Source organism: Felis catus, chromosome A2, assembly GCF_018350175.1.
Source record: "Felis catus isolate Fca126 chromosome A2, F.catus_Fca126_mat1.0, whole genome shotgun sequence".
Classification (NCBI taxonomy): Eukaryota; Metazoa; Chordata; class Mammalia; order Carnivora; family Felidae; genus Felis; species Felis catus.
This window is the reverse complement of record NC_058369.1, coordinates 101181624-101198735: the sequence shown is the minus strand read 5'-3', so window position 1 is coordinate 101198735 and position 17112 is coordinate 101181624. Positions and strand designations below refer to the sequence as shown.

The 17112-nt window shown below is 40.1% G+C and overlaps 1 protein-coding gene and 1 long non-coding RNA gene across 2 annotated transcripts in view; one reads left to right on the top strand and one right to left on the bottom strand.

Annotated features, from left to right (window-relative positions):
* Nucleotides 1–17112, bottom strand: part of LOC123383885 — a 146164-nt gene that overhangs the window by 52232 nt on the left and 76820 nt on the right. The window lies entirely within an intron of this gene.
* COL28A1 (collagen type XXVIII alpha 1 chain) overlaps nt 1–17112 on the top strand; it is a 176515-nt gene that overhangs the window by 109989 nt on the left and 49414 nt on the right. The window contains exon 27 of the mRNA XM_006929203.5: nt 2168–2236. Coding sequence (XP_006929265.3) covers nt 2168–2236 — 69 coding nt within the window. The remainder of the gene's footprint in view (nt 1–2167; nt 2237–17112) is intronic.

The following is a 17112-nucleotide window of genomic DNA, read 5'->3' as shown; positions in this document are numbered from 1 at the left end:
AAGTCGGGCTCTTAACTCACTGAGCCACCCAGGCACCCCTGTATTTCTTAAATAAGACTTAAAAGTCAAAATTACTCCCTGATCCATGGGCTGCAGAATGGATGTTGTGTTAGCAGGCATGAACACAACACGACTTTCATTGTCTGTCTCCATCAGTTGCTCTTGGGTGACCACAAGCACTGTCAATATTTTGAAAGAGATCTTTTTTCTTTTTTTTTTTTTTTTCCTCAGCAGTAAACCTCAACAGTAGGTTTGAAATATTCAGTAAACCGTGTTGCAAACAGATGTCATTCGGGCATTATTGTTCTCCTTATAGAGCATAAGCCAAGTGGATTTAGCATAATTCTTAAGAGCCCTAGGATTTTAAAAATGGTAAATGATAACTGGCTTCAACTTCAGGTCACCAGCTGCATCAGCCCCTAATATTCTTGTGTCTCAGGGAATAGAGATGCCTGAGGAGAGGGAGAGAGACAGGAGAATGTCCCCATTGCTGGAGCAGTCAGAACACATACAACGTTTATAGATTAAGTTCTCTGTCTTATACGGGTGTGGTTCGTGTCCCCCCCCCCCCATGAATTACGATAGTAACACCAAAGATCACTGATCAGGGGCACCTCAATGGCTCAGTCGGTTAAGCCTCTGATTCTTGATTTCAGCTCAGGTCATGAGTTCATGGTCCTGAGATTTAGCCCTGTGTTGGGCTCTGCACTGTGGGTGGAGCCTGCTTAAGATTCTCTCTCCCTCTCTCTCTCTGCTCCTTGCTTATGCACATGCTCTCTCTCCCTCTCTCTTTGCATCTCATTTATGCACATGAGTGCTCTCTCAGAAAACAAATAGAATTTCTTAATAAGTGGGAGACGGCACAGATCCTGCTTGGGATTCTCTCTCTGCCCCTCCCTAGCTTGTTCTTCCCCCTGCCCCCCAAGATAAAAAAAAATCAACTTAAAAAAAAGATCACTGATCAGAGATCACCATAACAAATATAATAATAATGAAAAAGTTTGAAATATTGTGAGAATTACCAAAACGTGACAGAGACAGGAAGTTAGCAAATGCTATTGCAATAATGGCATGGATAGACTTGCCTGACACAGGGTTGCCACAAGCCTTCAATCTGTAAAAGATGCAGTGTCTGGGAAGCACAAGAGCGAAGCACGATAAAACAAGGTATGCCTGTATGCACTAGGGATCTCCAAGGAGAGGCACACACCGTGGGATAGAACATTTTCCAATCTCATTTGACCACAGGAGACTTTCCCCAAGAAGCGTGGGGTTAACTTGTGCTGCAGAATGCACACACTGGGCAATGCTACACTTTATGCTTCATTTGCAGATTTTCTTAAAAGTTCGATACTGTATCACTCAGCAATCAAAAAGAATGAAATCTTGCCATTAGCTGCTACGTGGATGGAACTGGAGGGTGTTATGCTAAGTGAAATCAGTCAGAGAAAGACAAATATCATATGACTTCACTCATATGAGGGCTTTAAGAGACAAAACAGATGAACATAAAGGAAGAGAAACAAAAATAATATAAAAACAGGGAGGGGGACAAAACAGAAGAGACTCATAAATATGGAGAACAAACTGAGGGTTACGGGAGGGGTTGTGGGAGGGGGGATGGGCTAAATGGGTAAGGGGCATTAAGGAATCTACTCCTGAAATCATTGTTTCACTATATGCTAACTAATTTGGGTGTAAATAAAATAAAAAAAAAAAAAGTTTGATACTGACCCACTGAACCTTTCACTGCAAGCCCGGTGAATAGCACTCCATATTGAAATGGAACAACACATTGGAGGCTACACAGAATTATGTGTGAGCAGCCTTCACACCCCTGGTGTTCTAGGGGTTGGTGGTAGGTTCAACCAGAGGAGCCCAAGCAGACAAGGTGACTGGGACAACGCTCTTCTTCGGTCAAGCAGCCCTGCCTTGCCTCTTTACTTACATTTGGATTATGTGTAAGATTTTCACAAAGGATTCTGTGGCTTAAAATTTTTGGAAAAACACTGCTTTATAAAAAATATGATCTAGCTTGTGGGGTACATAGACGCAGGCCCTGATGGGACTGAAGGAAGGAAGGAAGAAGGAAGACAAGAGCAGAGATACATTGTTTCTTCCTAAATCTCCTCATGTTTCTCTTTGGTTTCTCTTCATCTTCCAACAGGGAAATATTGGGCAGAAAGGCCTGCCTGGCCCTCCTGGCCCCCCTGGCTACGGATTACAAGGAATTAAAGTAAGTCTATGTGATTGCACGAGAGTCATCTCTCAATTCGCCAGAACGATGAGAAAAGAGGTTATGGATAATATAAAAACATGACTATAATGAAATGAATTTAATATAAGCTTAGCGTGTAAAATTACCTCCAGTACTTTAGAGACACAATCCAGAAGTGTATAAATGGTGTAAGTACATTAGTTTTCATGAACACTAGACATTACATCAATTGCTTGGTGAAATTTCTGTTACAGTAGGTTTGTTGTTCTTGTTGGTCTCTGAGCTGAGTGGAGAATTTATGCCCAGCTGTGTGTTCTCTCTCTCTCTCTTACCTTCCTCAACTGTATCTTCCATTCTTAGCCTAAGATTTCCTAGTCTTAGCTCACAGTGGAACTGCCTGGGGGAACTTCATGAATAATACTGACAACCTACCCCAGAAGAATGAAATCTGAATCTCTCGGGGTAGTGCTTGAATACTGTGGGCTTAAAAGCCCCCCAGGTGATTCTCCTGAGCATCTGGGGTGAGAACCATGGCTCTCAACCCTGAGTCTGTGTTATTGGAATCCACAGCCACCTATATTCTGCTGTATTTCTGTCTCAGCAGCAATAAGCCTATCCAGCAAGGTGCAACTCCCAGGGTGCCCCATGTCTCAGCAGACAAAATTTGGCATCTAATGGTCGCAATGTAATTTCAAACAATTTCCTTTTCTACATCTCCTATGTTCATTTATTATTTTTAATTTTTGTTTTTTACTCATTCACATTGTAGTTTCTCCCCAAAAAACTTCTATTGTTTTTACCACAGTTAAACTTTGAAACTGAGTAATTCATCCCCTGCATAGTTGGTATTGACTCTTAAAAATTGAAACGTTCAAAACAAACTGTTTTTCAAATGGGGTTTCTTGGGATGCCTGGGTGGCTCAGTCAGTTAAACACCCAACTCCTGGTTTCCACTCAGGTTATGATGCCAGAGTTGTGGGATCGAGCCCTGCATCGGGCTCTGTGCTGAGCGTGGAGCCTGCTTAAGATTCTCTCTCCCTCTCCCTCTGCCCATTCCCTGCTTGTGTGCCCTCTCTCTCTCTCTCTCTCTCTCAAAAAAAAAAAAAGGCAACAAAATAAAAACAGAAAACAAATAGAATTTCTTAGCAAGTAGGAGACAGTGGGAGCTTAAGATAATAATTGTGAAATCCAGTGTTGAGAAAATAAACTGCCTACTCCTGTGTGAAGAGTGAGGTTTGTCAGAAGCAAAACTCACTGAATCTGTGTTAAATCTTTCTATCTCTCTCCCAATGTCTGGGGCTTCCATGTCAGGTCTTTTCAATAACAGTTGCTCGTCTGTGGGGCTGAGTATCCAAGGGAAGGCCTGACAGTTAACATGTTGCTGATATTTTACTAGCACTGGAAGATACAACAAAAAACTGCTTCCTTGTAAACAACATCGCTCTCATACTTCATCTTAAAATTCTACAGTTAAAAGATAGTAACGCTCTATAGAGACCTTTGCATGGGTTTGTTTAAGCAACGAACCCACGTTCGATCACTGGTCTTTCCGCCAACAGGAGCTCCATTCACATGTGCTGTTAGTTCCTTATCGCCACCGTGTTAAATCTGGTGCCAGTTTTTCTTTTTTATGATCCAGGAAATACTTCCTTATTCAACAAGGAGTGGCCTGGGTTGCACGTAGTGCTCACCAACCCTACTGAGGTGCCCTGCCTTCCTCACCACTTGTCTTTTATTATGCCCTCCACGTTATGCTATGTTCAAAGTCCATCTCGAGTGAATCTGTGATACCGTGAAGCCTACCACGATAGGGAAGGAACCAAAATTAAAACTGTCACATATCCAGGGCTAGCAGAAATGAGATAAACTCTGAGGACTGTGGCCTGATACTACTTGGCAGTGAACCCTGACCAAGGTGGCCTCATAGAACCTCTCTAGACATATTGGATTGCCTGGCATCCTGTTGGCAACAGGGCAAGCCTATTTTACTCAGGACTGCCACCTCATTTTCTTGACCCTGGGTTATACCATCATGGAAAAAAGGGAGGGAACTGGTGTTCCTCCAAGTTATTTTAGGGCTATGTGGTGAGTAAAATATCATTTATGTTCATTTGTTGACCCATTTCCCACCTCTTTCTAAAAACCCATTTGAATTAGTAAACCTCACTTCTGCTGGTAAGTCTTTGATGGAAGCCCTTGTCGCTGGTAACATTTAACATTGGGGTATGATCTATGCCTGTCTCTCATACTGTCCCAACCACAGGGAAAATAGGGATTGGGTTACAATCATAGAGGTATTTGCTCCAACACCCACCTAATTTTGTTGCTAAAATATTTTTCTAAGTTTATTTATTTGTTTTGAGAGAGAGAGAGAAAGAGAGAGAAAGAGAGAAAAAGAGAGAGTGAAGGGGTGGGGCAGAGAGAGAGAGAGAGAGAGAGAGAGAGAGAGAGAGAGAGAGAGAATCCCAAGCTGGCTATGTGCTATCAGGGCAGAGCCCTACATGGGGTTCAGTCTCAGGAACCATGAGATCATGACTTGAGCCGAAATCCCGCATCAGACATTTAACTGACTGAGCCACCCAGAGGACCCTGTTGCCAAAATATTGTGTCTCAGTCAGTTACTCATCAACCAACCAACCAACCAACCAACCAACCAACCAATACTGATTGAACACCATCTGTGTCAGGCAAATAAGTTAAGTGCAATATAAAATGATGACTGAAAAGACAGGAATTTAGTCCTCATAGAGTTTACAGGCTATAAAATAATCACACTCTGAACTCCAGAGAGTATGGAGGGCAGTACATGGAATAAATTGGGCTTAGAGTAGTGCACAGTAATGAGTTTAGTCTTCATCCTAAGAGTAATTGAAAGTCAGGGAAGGATGACATGATCAGAGAGGTATTAGCAAAGACTCACTCTGTCTACCATCTGTAGACTGGATGTGCACTGACTATGAGGAATGTGGGTCCTCCCCTTCCCATACCCCTATGTATTCTCCTGATTTTCCATATGAAAGAGTGTGATCTTCTGGTAACCCTCTCTTCCTGCCTTTCCTGAAGCTCTGGGACCATATAGGGCTGTTGCCACGGCAGCCTTGGTCCTGGGAAACATGAAAACCTGATGGGCTCACTCCCCGTGGGCACCCGGGCAGCCTCCTGCAGTTTCTCTGCAGTCCTCACTGTGACTCAGCTGGCTCTGCATTGCAAAGAATCTCTGGCTCCTTCAGGGACTTCATTGCTTTCTCTCAACTACAAATGTCTATTGATTGAATGGGTGAATCTGGGAGCGTGGCTTCTTGGCTTTGGTCTTTCAGGTTCATGGCATAGACCAGGAGTTTATGTTATTCCACCATCTTGTCCCACTGTGAACACTGACCGTTTCCCTAAATATGGACTATATATGTGCCGGTAATCCTCCAGATTAAGTCAGGAGGGAGGAGAAATGGGGTGGGGTCTTAAGGGATTCCATGATATGTCAACCATCCAACCTCCTAGAGTCCAGGAGGGATGTAATGAGAGTGTGGGCCAGTTTTCCTCTCTCCATCTTTGTTGAAGTCAGTTCCAGTGTCCTGATCAGCTCTGACATTCCTGTAGTGCTTTTTCTCAGAGAATCAATCGGTATTTATAAAAATAAGATTCCTAGTGGCCCTCCTTGATTTCAGGAGTTTCTGAGGTAGATTTGTGGACTGGTATCTACTATAATTCCTGCTGGACATAAACCCTTCACTCATTTAAAAAAAATATGCTTCTATGGCATTGGCTTCCATTCTGCATTTAGGCCTGAGCATGACTGATCCAACCCTGGCTGAGGGAACTCTCCCTGCAGTTAGGCTGTGACACAGGAAGGGCTGATATTTAGGCCCAGTCAGTGTGAAAAATAGCCTCAGTGACATGCTAGGGGAATCTAGTGAACATTATCTGGCAGAAATCCCAATATCTCCGGAGCTGGTAAATAGTGATGATGGGAGTGGTCACATGGTTATAGAGTTAAAGGATTAACCTCTAAGACAACTGGAGCCCAGAAATGGAGGGAAACTCCATCCAAATGATCTCCCCCCTCTACCTATAGTCTGACCTCAAAGCATGATGGGAAGAAAATGAGCTTGAGAGAGAGCTACACAGACCTTGGGCTGAATCTTGCTAGTTGTGTAAACTTGGATAAATCCTTGAACCTCAGTTTCTTCATCTTTAAAATGGAGATAAGACAGCCTATTTTACAAGGCATTGTGAAGATAGAATTGCACAAAGGGCCCAGGACACAGTACTGAGTACTCAATCAGAGGTTGGCTGTGGAGTCAACAGATTTGAATCATGGCTTCCTCAGTCCTGCAACCTGGCCTCAGTTTTCATATCTGAATAATGGAGATAATAATAGTACAATTGCCTAAAATATCATAAAGAAGAGATGGAATTAAATGAGACTGTATGTGTAACACATTTAACACAGGACTCGGCACATAGTTATATAGGCAACAAATATTTATAGTTAGTCACATTATTATTCCTTCCCTGCTTCCCTCTCTTTCCACTAGTCCCTTTTCTATTTTCCAGGATGAAGGCTCAGAATTCTGGCATTCAAATGATTTCATGCTCTACAACATAAAATCTTGGTTGTGTGACTTAGTGTGGGCCTGCCTCCATTATTCCAAAAGGAATAACGGCTCAAAAACAGTAGAGCTCACATACAGTATGTTTGCTCACATAACAGCCCAAGGTAGGTGTTCCTTTTTGGTGGACAATTTTCTTTCATTTAGAATTTGAGAGAACCTCATCTGCCATTGATGCTTCCTCCATGTGCTGGGCCTCTTTACCACTTATTCCCAGCAGGCAGATAGGGACAGTGTGAAAGAGGCACACCTGCTTCTTCAAAGTCTTGGGCAGGTGTTGACATACATCACCTCTGCCCCCATTCTACTGGCTGGAATTAGTGTTGTGGAAAGGCAATACAGCTATGTGACCAGGAAGAAGAACCACAGGTTTGGTGAAGAGCTAGCATTAACGTCACACATAATTTAACCCATCTCTAGGAAGAATGGCAAACTTAAAGTGATTTGTTGTTCTGAAGTATATTGTTGCTTCCAGAAGCAAACATAAGAGTAGTCTCCATGGCAACTTCCAGAACGGCTAGTTGCTATCCTGATAGTGTGAGACTCTGTTACCTGGGCTTACAAAGACTGAGTTTGGCTTCATCATTCTTTTATCCTAACTTGAAAAGAAAACCTTAGAACCTTGATATCTTCTTACTTATTTCACGCGGCATCAGGAGCACCAGCGGATGATTTAGAAATTTGTCTTGAGAAGACAGGCCGAGTATTAGCCACAGAGCTGGAGGAGGCTTGAGGTTTGGAGGGACCAGGAGAGGAACAGGAAATGCTCATTCCTATCTGTGACAAAGGCAGGGTGAGAGGACAAGAGCCACCTGGAACCTGGCAGCACAGCTGTGGTTCAAAGTCTAGAGAGAGATGACATCAGAGGAGGGAGGCAGACGTGGCATGAAGAGGAAGAGCCAGACAGGAATAAAGAGAAGCCAGCAATTGGGCTCGTGTGGGGAATGAGGAGAGGGTCAGTGTCCTAGGGGATTACTCAGGATACTGATAGCATCTGAGACCAGCATAGGTGTGGTGGTAGGTGAGTCAGCTCAGCTTTCAGGGCCAGCAGGAGAACAGTCAGAAAGAAAATGGCTTTACCCTCCAAAGCCCTCTGATTTAGAAATTTAGGTTAGGACCCAGAGCATTCTAAGATTCTTCGTTCAATGTTTAGGGTTAGTGTCATTTCTTAGGTAGATTTTTGTTTGTTTCACCTGCATTAAAGTAACGGTGGTTCTATAAACTCAAAGAGCCCTTTTAACTGCAGCAAGTATTTTTGCCACCTTCTGGGATCCTTTCACCAGAAAGGCTAAAGCTTCAAAGACTTGGAGCATACATGGAGTGGTGGACATCTCACAGAGAGCCCCACAGCCTTCTCTTTGGCTCCTACCTATGACCTGATCAGTTTCAAAGCATTTCCAGAATCCATTTGACTAGATTTTTGGTTAGAGTGGACCTATTACAGCATGCAAAATTACCCCCACTTAAGGGTCAAATAGAAATGATTTATTTGTTGAAACTGACTTAAGGGGGAAAAAGTCAGGGGTAGATTTGGTTTACACCAAGTTGCAAATGCCTGCAGGACGGTTAAGAGTCCTGCATTGACATTAGGAAGATTTCCTAGTCTTCTAAACTCGTAACCATGTGTACGATACTGTTAATACGATTAAGAGAGAAATATATGCGCACACATGTTTTAATACAATGACTTTCTGGTGTTTCAACCTAAACTTTTCTTTGTCCTTCGTGACTACAAAGAGCAGCATCAAAACTAAAACACAAACCAGCCCTGGCAATAGTAGAATCACTGCATTCAACCTGAACACACCTTAAAAATTAAACTGAAACAATAAGGAATATAGTTAACAGCATAACATAGATTATATGTGTGCTTATGCCACAAACCATCTTTGAATTAGCTTCTGATACTTTTCCCATATTGCAATCTTCTAATTCCCACAATGATTCCTCTACATCGAAAGGAGTCATCAGAACCACGTGACAGGTACCTTAAAATAGTTCAGCATTTTGGGATTACACCTGCCAAAGTGCTTCTGGTGGGACGTGCTGTGGCTGAAAGTTGATCCTGGTAATCAAAATCCACAAACCTGTTTTTCGGACATCGAAGGCATCCTTTTATACCTGTATTATACCTTTATACCTTTTACTATTTTTTAAACTAAATTAAAAACAATTACATGGGTTATGAACCCAAACCAATAGCACTGCACTCACAGTATTCTCTACATAGGTTGTACAGGTGAGGGAAAGCTTACATTCATCAACTGGCACTGGCTCTGAGACCATCTGCATTTCTCACTGCTTCATGCTTTCATTTTCCTCCTGTGCCAAGTGGTTTTCATTCCTTCAAGCCAGTTAGGAAAAAGGATGGCTTCTTTTTTTTTTTTTTAATTTCTCAATCTGACTCTGAAGATATGGTAGGCTGTTTTCCCTTCTCAATCTCATCATTACATTTCCAATGTAAATAGTCTATTCCCCAGATCAGAACTGGAATGGAGATTTTAGGCTCTTAATTTAGTGCACTTGAATCATCATTATCAGTTTATATTTGTTCTCTATTTACTGTGGATACAGCCTTGTGCAATGGCTAGTGACGGTCTCAAAAGTCCGCTTGACTTCTATCACACTCCTCACACTGCCATGAACCCCAAAGGGAAAACTAATTTTTAAGTCACTTTTTCCAAAGATAATGGTGTCCTGCCCCAAGCTTTACTATGGTTTCCCCAATTCCCAAAGAGAAGTCAAAAGACTAAAGACTTGGTAATAAAGATAAGACAATGTTCAATGCCATGTGCTAATGCTGAATATTAAAAAAAAAAAAAAAGATTTGTTATCACCAAATATTTGAAAGTTATGTGAAAGATTTCATTTGAGCAGTTATATACTAAAAGTACTTATACTCTAATAGTACCTCATTTTTAATTATGGTGAGCATGCTGCCATTTTATTTATTTATTTATTTTTAATTTTATAATTATGTTTCTTTATTTTTGAGAGGCAGAGAAAGAGCACGAGTGGGAGAGAGGCAGAGTGAGAGGGAGACACAGAATCCGAAGTAGGCTCCAGGCTTGAGCTATCAGCACAGAGCCCGATGTGGGGCTTGAACCCACGAACCATTAGATCATGACCTGAGCTGAAGCTGGACGCTCAACCTACTGAGCCACCCAGGCACCCTGGCATGCTGCCATTTTAAATTGTTCTGACTTTTTTCTTCCTCCCTTTGTGTCTCCTCCCCCACCCCCTCCTCTTCCTACCCATCCATTCATGTCTATTTAATATATTAAGACATAAATATTATATATTTAATTCCTTTTCATTCTTGTAACAGATATTGTCCGTATAAAACCTAGTTGAATGAAGGACATGGATAAATTAACTCTTTGCTGCTGCCATCTTTATAGCACATGAATTGCACTGTTGAAAATTTACAAAAGGTATTTTATTTTTTTTCCCACCCATCAATGCTTGGTTAGAAGTAAATTACTAGTATATATTTTTCCCCTTCTTTCAGCAGGGAAAGAGGCAACTTTATTCTTCAGGGATATTGAGCTCAGGAAGGAAACTAAGGCCATATTACATTCTTCATATTCCATGGGTGATACACAGACATGCTAAGTAATGTACCAAGGTCACTCACCCCTGCTCTTCCTCCTCCCTGAAGGAATTATAGTAACCAAGTCAAGGTAGGTGTCAGAAAGAGGAAAATGATCAGTTTGAGATTTTCAGAGGTAAATGCTATGCAAAATTTTTATTTGCATCTTGAAATTAAAAGTTGGCCCTTCAAGGGGCTCTTGGGTGGCTCAGTTGGGTAAGCGTCTGACTTCAGCTCAGGTCATGCTCTCACGGCTCGTGAGTGTGAGGCCCTCATTGGACTCTATGCTGACAGTATGGAGCCTGCTTAGGACTCTGTCTCCCTCTCTCTCTTTCTGCCCTTCCTCCACTAGTGTGCTCTGTCTCTCTCAAAATAAATAAAAACTTAGAGAGAGAGAGAGAAATATTAAAAAGCACTTCTGTTTCCCTGAGTGCAGTTCTGTCAAAAGCCAAGGATTGGATTTAGTGAACTTTTGTTATCAATGACCAGGCCTAAGACTAGGAATTATGGCAGACTCTGGGCTGGTACGTGTAGCTGTGGGGGGAGGCTATAATAACCGCTATACCCCCCCCACACTCAAAGTCTTATCAAGTCCCTTCCTGTGTGGCTGGTTGAGGACATATGCTTTTGTACTGCAAACTTCTGTGACAGGTCCGTGAGTGCCAACTGGTCTGTAGTCAAAACTTTCTTACCTCTTACAAACACCTTAAGAACTTTACAGTTATTGGATTCTTATTATCAGCACCTTTGCTTATCTAGTTGCAGATATGACTTCTCATTTCAAATATAAGATGTCAGAGGAAATGAGGTAAATTACCTGTTTGAGATCAGAGAAGCTCTAACAAAGCCATGAGTATGGAGTTTATGGGTATTTGTGGCTCAAACTGAAGGCGATAAAAACAGCCCCAGAATAATCTTTCTTTCAGCCTACAGCAAATTCTTCAAATCAGCAATTCTTCAAAACTGCTTCTCACATCATAAAGCTGGGAATCATGGGCCCAACGGGAGTGCATTGTGCCCTAGGAAAGTGAAATTGAGCGAGAAGAGCAAGGAGTATTGAAATGGAGAGAAACAGGCAGAACACTTGCCTGAATCAGAGAGAGGGAATTAGGAGGGAAAAGGAGAAAAGGAAATACAAGAAAGAATCGAAAACTGGCTATGATGACTTTTTTAGGATACTAGGGGTAGTAATGCTTTTGACTTTAAAGCCTCTAATACCTGAAATTAATGTAGTTACTGTTTCTTGGTTAAATTTTCCTGATGTTCTACTCTTATCCTTTTATTTCCACCTTTTTGTATCCTTTTATTTTATGTTTCTTTTAGACAATATATATTTGGATTTTTTTTTGAAGTTTTTTAATTTATTTTGAGAGGGGGGAAGAGCACAGAGAGAGAGAAAGGGAGAGAGAGAATCCCAAGCAGGCTCCCCACTCTCTCTGCAGGGCCTGATGGGGGGCTTGAATTCACAGACCGTGAGATCATGACCTGAGTCAACATCAAGTCAGATGCTTAACCAACCGACTGAGCCACCCAGGTGCCGCCATGCATTTGGATTTTTAAAAGTCCAGTCTGGCAACATTTGTCTTTTGCCAGGAGCATTTTTAGTTCAGTAACATTTAATATAATTAGTGAACTTTATTTCTACCATCTAATTTTGGGTTATTTGTCCCCCCTTGTTCTATGTTCCTTTTTAAAAATCTTTTCTTCCCCCTCTTTTAAGGTTTACTCCTTTTTAACTATTATATTTTCCTTTCACTTGTTTGGAGTTTACTCATTTTTCTCTTTTTCAATATTTACTCTTAAAAATATTCACATTTACCTTATGAAATACCCATATTAACTTTTTGGGTACTACAATAACTTAGAATACTTTAATTCTATTTACCTCTACCCTATCATTATTGTTTCATGTTTTAATTAATTTTCAATTCCTCAGGTCATTTTTGCTTAATCACTGTTTATTCAGACTTGTCCGCATATGTACTCCTTTCTACCTCTTTAATCCATCTTTCTTCTCAGACTGGAACCACTGTCCTTCTGCCTGAGGTGGATTCTTCAGAATTTCCTTGGTAGAGAGCCGCTAGAGTAAACTCTCCATTTGGTTGCCTGAAACTACGTTTATTTCTCCTTAATCTCTTCTTAAGAGATGTTTTTCTGAGGACAGAATTCTAGGCACACAGCTTTTCCTCTCAGTGCAGGGAAGATTTTCTCATCAATTGGTCCCCACTCGTGTTCTTGAGAAGTTACCCATCATTCTAACTATTCCTTAGATGATAATTTGTCCTTGTCTCTGTGACTTTTAATGGTTTCTCTTCTTATTGGGTGTTAGGCAGTTTCACTATGATGTATCTAGCTGTAGGTTCTTTTTTTATGTGTCTTAATCTTTATTTGTTAGAATTTTTAATTTTGTGTACTAGTATTTTTTTTAATCATTTCTGGGAGACTCTCATCATCCCATTCTCAATCATTCTGTAGCTTTGTCCCATTTTATTGTTTTCGTAGCACTATCACCATCCGAAAATATTTGGGTTTTTTTTCCTGTTTATTATCTGTCTTCTTTTGGTTAACAACAACAACAACAAGACAACAACTCTTTGAGAGCAGGGACTTTGTTTCTTCATCCATATCTAAATTCCCAGTACCCAGCAGAATGTATGGCATACAGTAAACACTTAATAAATATTTGTTTAATGAATGAACAAAGTAATGAATAATTGAATGGATATATGAAAGTTATATAGTAAATAGTGGTAAAGTTCCACCTGTAACCATATTATTGATCCACAAAATGATTCATTTATATATACTTTAATTCAATAAACTACTAAATTCCATTATTAAGAGAACTCTAAACTTGTGAAATGATAAATTCCTTTTTAAATCCTAATGTTTAATAGTGGGAGTACCTTACTCTTGCGGGTTGGTATACTTGATTGGCCTAACAGATAGAAGTTTATTTGAAATGCTGTATTTGGCTTTCTTGAAAGTAGATCTTTGTGACCAAATTATCTATTACCACAGTGCAACAGGATCACAGTGAATCCTATCCATGTAAACATATGTGTTTGTTACGAACGGGCCTGAGGTGTTATATCTGGTGATTCTTTTGTATACTCAAGCATTCTGCCTAGTGGTAATCAGAGCATATATTTAATAAATTCGTAATTGACCTAGGTCCTATTTTAAAGACTCTCATTAATAGATTAAGGAGATAAGCAGGAGGAAACTTAATCCATCATTACCTGTCACCAGACCAGACAACCATGGCAATATCATTACACTTCCCATGGTCCTCTTAAGTTCATAACCAAGTTAGAATCAAATGAGACACCCAGTATCATCCAGTTATATTTTCACAACTTTACCAGGAAGTAATTTTTACCAAGAAGTTTTAGCCTTAAAAATGGACAGCTTTTCCTATGAGTTCATATTTGTAGAGATGACATTTCAAGAATACTAATATAATTCATTATCAATTCCTATTCATCAGTGTAGAGACAGTGAGCTTTTTTATAGGACTATTTATTGGCATATGCAATTATGCCTTTAAATAGTAGCTCTTAAAGTTCCAAGGAGAGAAGAGATTTTTAATTTATTAGAATACTAGCCTTCTGAAAATTCTCCTATTGGCTTCTGTTGGTATTGAAAAATGAAATCTGATGAGTCAATAGTTCCCATTGTGATTATTATGCCAATTTTAGAAATAATAAATCTTCCACAGACCTCCATCTGTCCTTTCTTCTTAAATTACATTACTATGATAATTTCATGAAGTAAACATACTTGCTGTGTTTTTCTGCTACATATATACTTAAATAATAGTGCACACACACACACACACACACACACACACACACACACACACACACTTTGCCAGGATTGAGATGAGTAATACTAATATGTCCTTCAAATAGGATATGTTTTTGTTCTGTATATAAGGGAAATAACTTTATATGTAAGTTTTAAAAATCAGATCTTCTTTCTGCTCAAAATCAAGGATATTGCCTCCAATATTTAGTCTCAGCTAGTTATACAAAATTTTATTTTGGCAATTCATTCAAAAAGTATTTATTGAGCATATTTAAATATGCCAGGCTGTGTTATAGGTGGTAGGGGTATATCATGAGCAAAGAAACAAAGATGCTTGACTCATGGAAATTGCATTCTATTGGCAATAAACATAATAAGTAAGTTATCTGGTATATTTGAAGATGAAAGCTGATATGGGAAAGAAAGGGAAAGCAGGGTAAGGGGATGTGATGAAGTTTTAAGTGGAATGAAATCATGAGAAGGTAACATCTGAGCAAAGATCTGAAGGAGGGAGTCTTGTATTTCTGATGGAAGAGCATCCCAGGCAGAGAGAAGAGCTTGTGCAAGGGCCCTGTGGTCTCAGGAAGGTGCCTGGCAGGTTCAAAAGAAGAGAGAAGGGAACTGTGTGGCTGGAGATGAGGTCAGGAAGGTAACAGCAGGAGGGTCAGGGCGGGGGCAGTCCATGACTAGCCAGATAGGCCCTTGTAAGGGCCTTGGCTCCTACTCAGAGTGAAGTGGGGAGCTGTTTCTGGGTTTTTAACCAACACTTTGATTTGGTCTGACTTACTTTTTAAAAGAATAACTATGACTAGTGGGCTGAGAATAGACTGTAGCAGGACCAAGACTGAACTAGGAGACTATTTAGGAATCCAGGAAGTTACAAATGATATTTGAATATCTAGGTTTTGCAATCTAGTTCACATAAATTTAACTTCCTCAGAAAGGATTTATATCTAGTTACTTGTATCTGATAGTAGAAACATGTGACAAGAGATGCTCTGGCACAATTGATGTCAGACATATAAATCAGATTGCATAGCTACCAACTGGGTTTTAAACTACTGAAACATACTGAACTGTATCTTATATCTGGACTGTGTACAAAAATAAAATATCCTAACCCCAAAGACATGTTTTCATTATGCTTTTGTAGAAAACAAAGGTGGGATTTTCCTCTTTCCTTCTGCCTTTCTCCCTTCCTTTCCTCTCTTCTCTATCTATAATAATCATATGCTAAAACATTATAGGTAAAATTATGAGGTTTAGGACCTATATGTGACAGAAGTACCACCTGTTACCTGACTTCCCTGCCAAAGTCCAGTAAAAGAGTGGCCGGTCTTCTACTGGCCATTAGAAAACATTCTAGAATGTACTTCTTTTTTTTTAATGTTTATTTATTTTTGAGAGAGAGAGAGAGAGCGAGAGAGAGAGAGAGAGCGAGCGAGCATGAGTGGGGGAAGGGCAGAGACACAGAGGGAGACACAGAATCTGAAGCAGCTCCAGGCTCTGAGCTGTCAACACAGAGCCTGATGCAGGATTTGAACTGATGGACTGTGAGATCATGACCCGAGCCAAAGTCAGAAGCTTAAGTGACTGAGCCACCCAGGTGCCCCTAGAATGTATTTCTTAATACACAAAACCCTTATCCATAGTAAAGAGGTAAATATAAATACACTATCCAAAATCTGTTCAATAATTTTTAAAAATCTTCATATATTTATATATCAAGAAAATAAATCTAAAGAGTTCTTAACATGTACCCAAAAAGATAGCTTCAAAAAGTTAGCAAAACTCCATATGATCTGGGCAGCCAGCCAATTTTAAGTTTATCAACCCCTCAGCTCTGAAAGTCAGTTCCCCTGTATCCTGGCCCCAGTGCTCCTGAATAAGCTTTCCCTCTTCTTCGAGAGATCCCTTTCAGACTTTATTTAAACAGGCTCACCTTGGGGTGCCTGGGTGGCGCAGTCGGTTAAGCGTCCGACTTCAGCCAGGTCACGATCTCACAGTCCGGGAGTTCGAGCCCCGCGTCAGGCTCTGGGCTGATGGCTCGGAGCCTGGAGCCTGTTTCCGATTCTGTCTCCCTCTCTCTCTGCCCCTCTCCCGTTCATGCTCTGTCTCTCTCTGTCCCAAAAATAAATAAAAAACGTTGGGAAAAAATAAATAAATAAATAAATAAAACAGGCTCACCTTTTTTTTATGTTAAAGGTATATAGTGCAATGACTTTACTTACATACATGATTGCCACAGTTACTGAAGTTATCATCCATCATCTCATATAGATACAAAAAATAAAGTAAATGAAAAAAACATAAAAGATTTTTCCTTATGATGAGAACTCAGGATTTATTCTCTTCATACCTTTCAAACATATCATAAAGATGTATTAACTATGATCATCAGGTTGTACATTACATCCCAGTACCTTTTTCTCTTATAACTGGAAGTTTGTACCTTTTGGCCGCATTTATTCAATCTCCCCTACCTCCACTCCCTTTCTCTGGTAACCACAAATCTGCACTCTTTTTCTATGATATTTTTTTCATTTTTCTTCTATTTTTTTAAGATTCCATATAAAATAAAAAAATATAGTATTTGTTTTTTTCTTTCTGACTTATTTCACTTAGCATAATGCCATCAAAATCCATCACTGTTGTAGCAAATGGCAGAATTTCCTTTTTGATGGCTGATTAGTATTCCCATATATATATATATATAACACTACTTCTTTATTCATTTATCAGTTGATGGACATTCAGGTGTTTCATGTCTTGGCTGTTAAAAATAATGCTGACATGAACTTGAAGGTACAGATATCTTTCTGACATTTTGTTTTGTTTTCTGTGGGTATGTTCCCAGCAGTGGAATTTCTGGATCAGGTAGT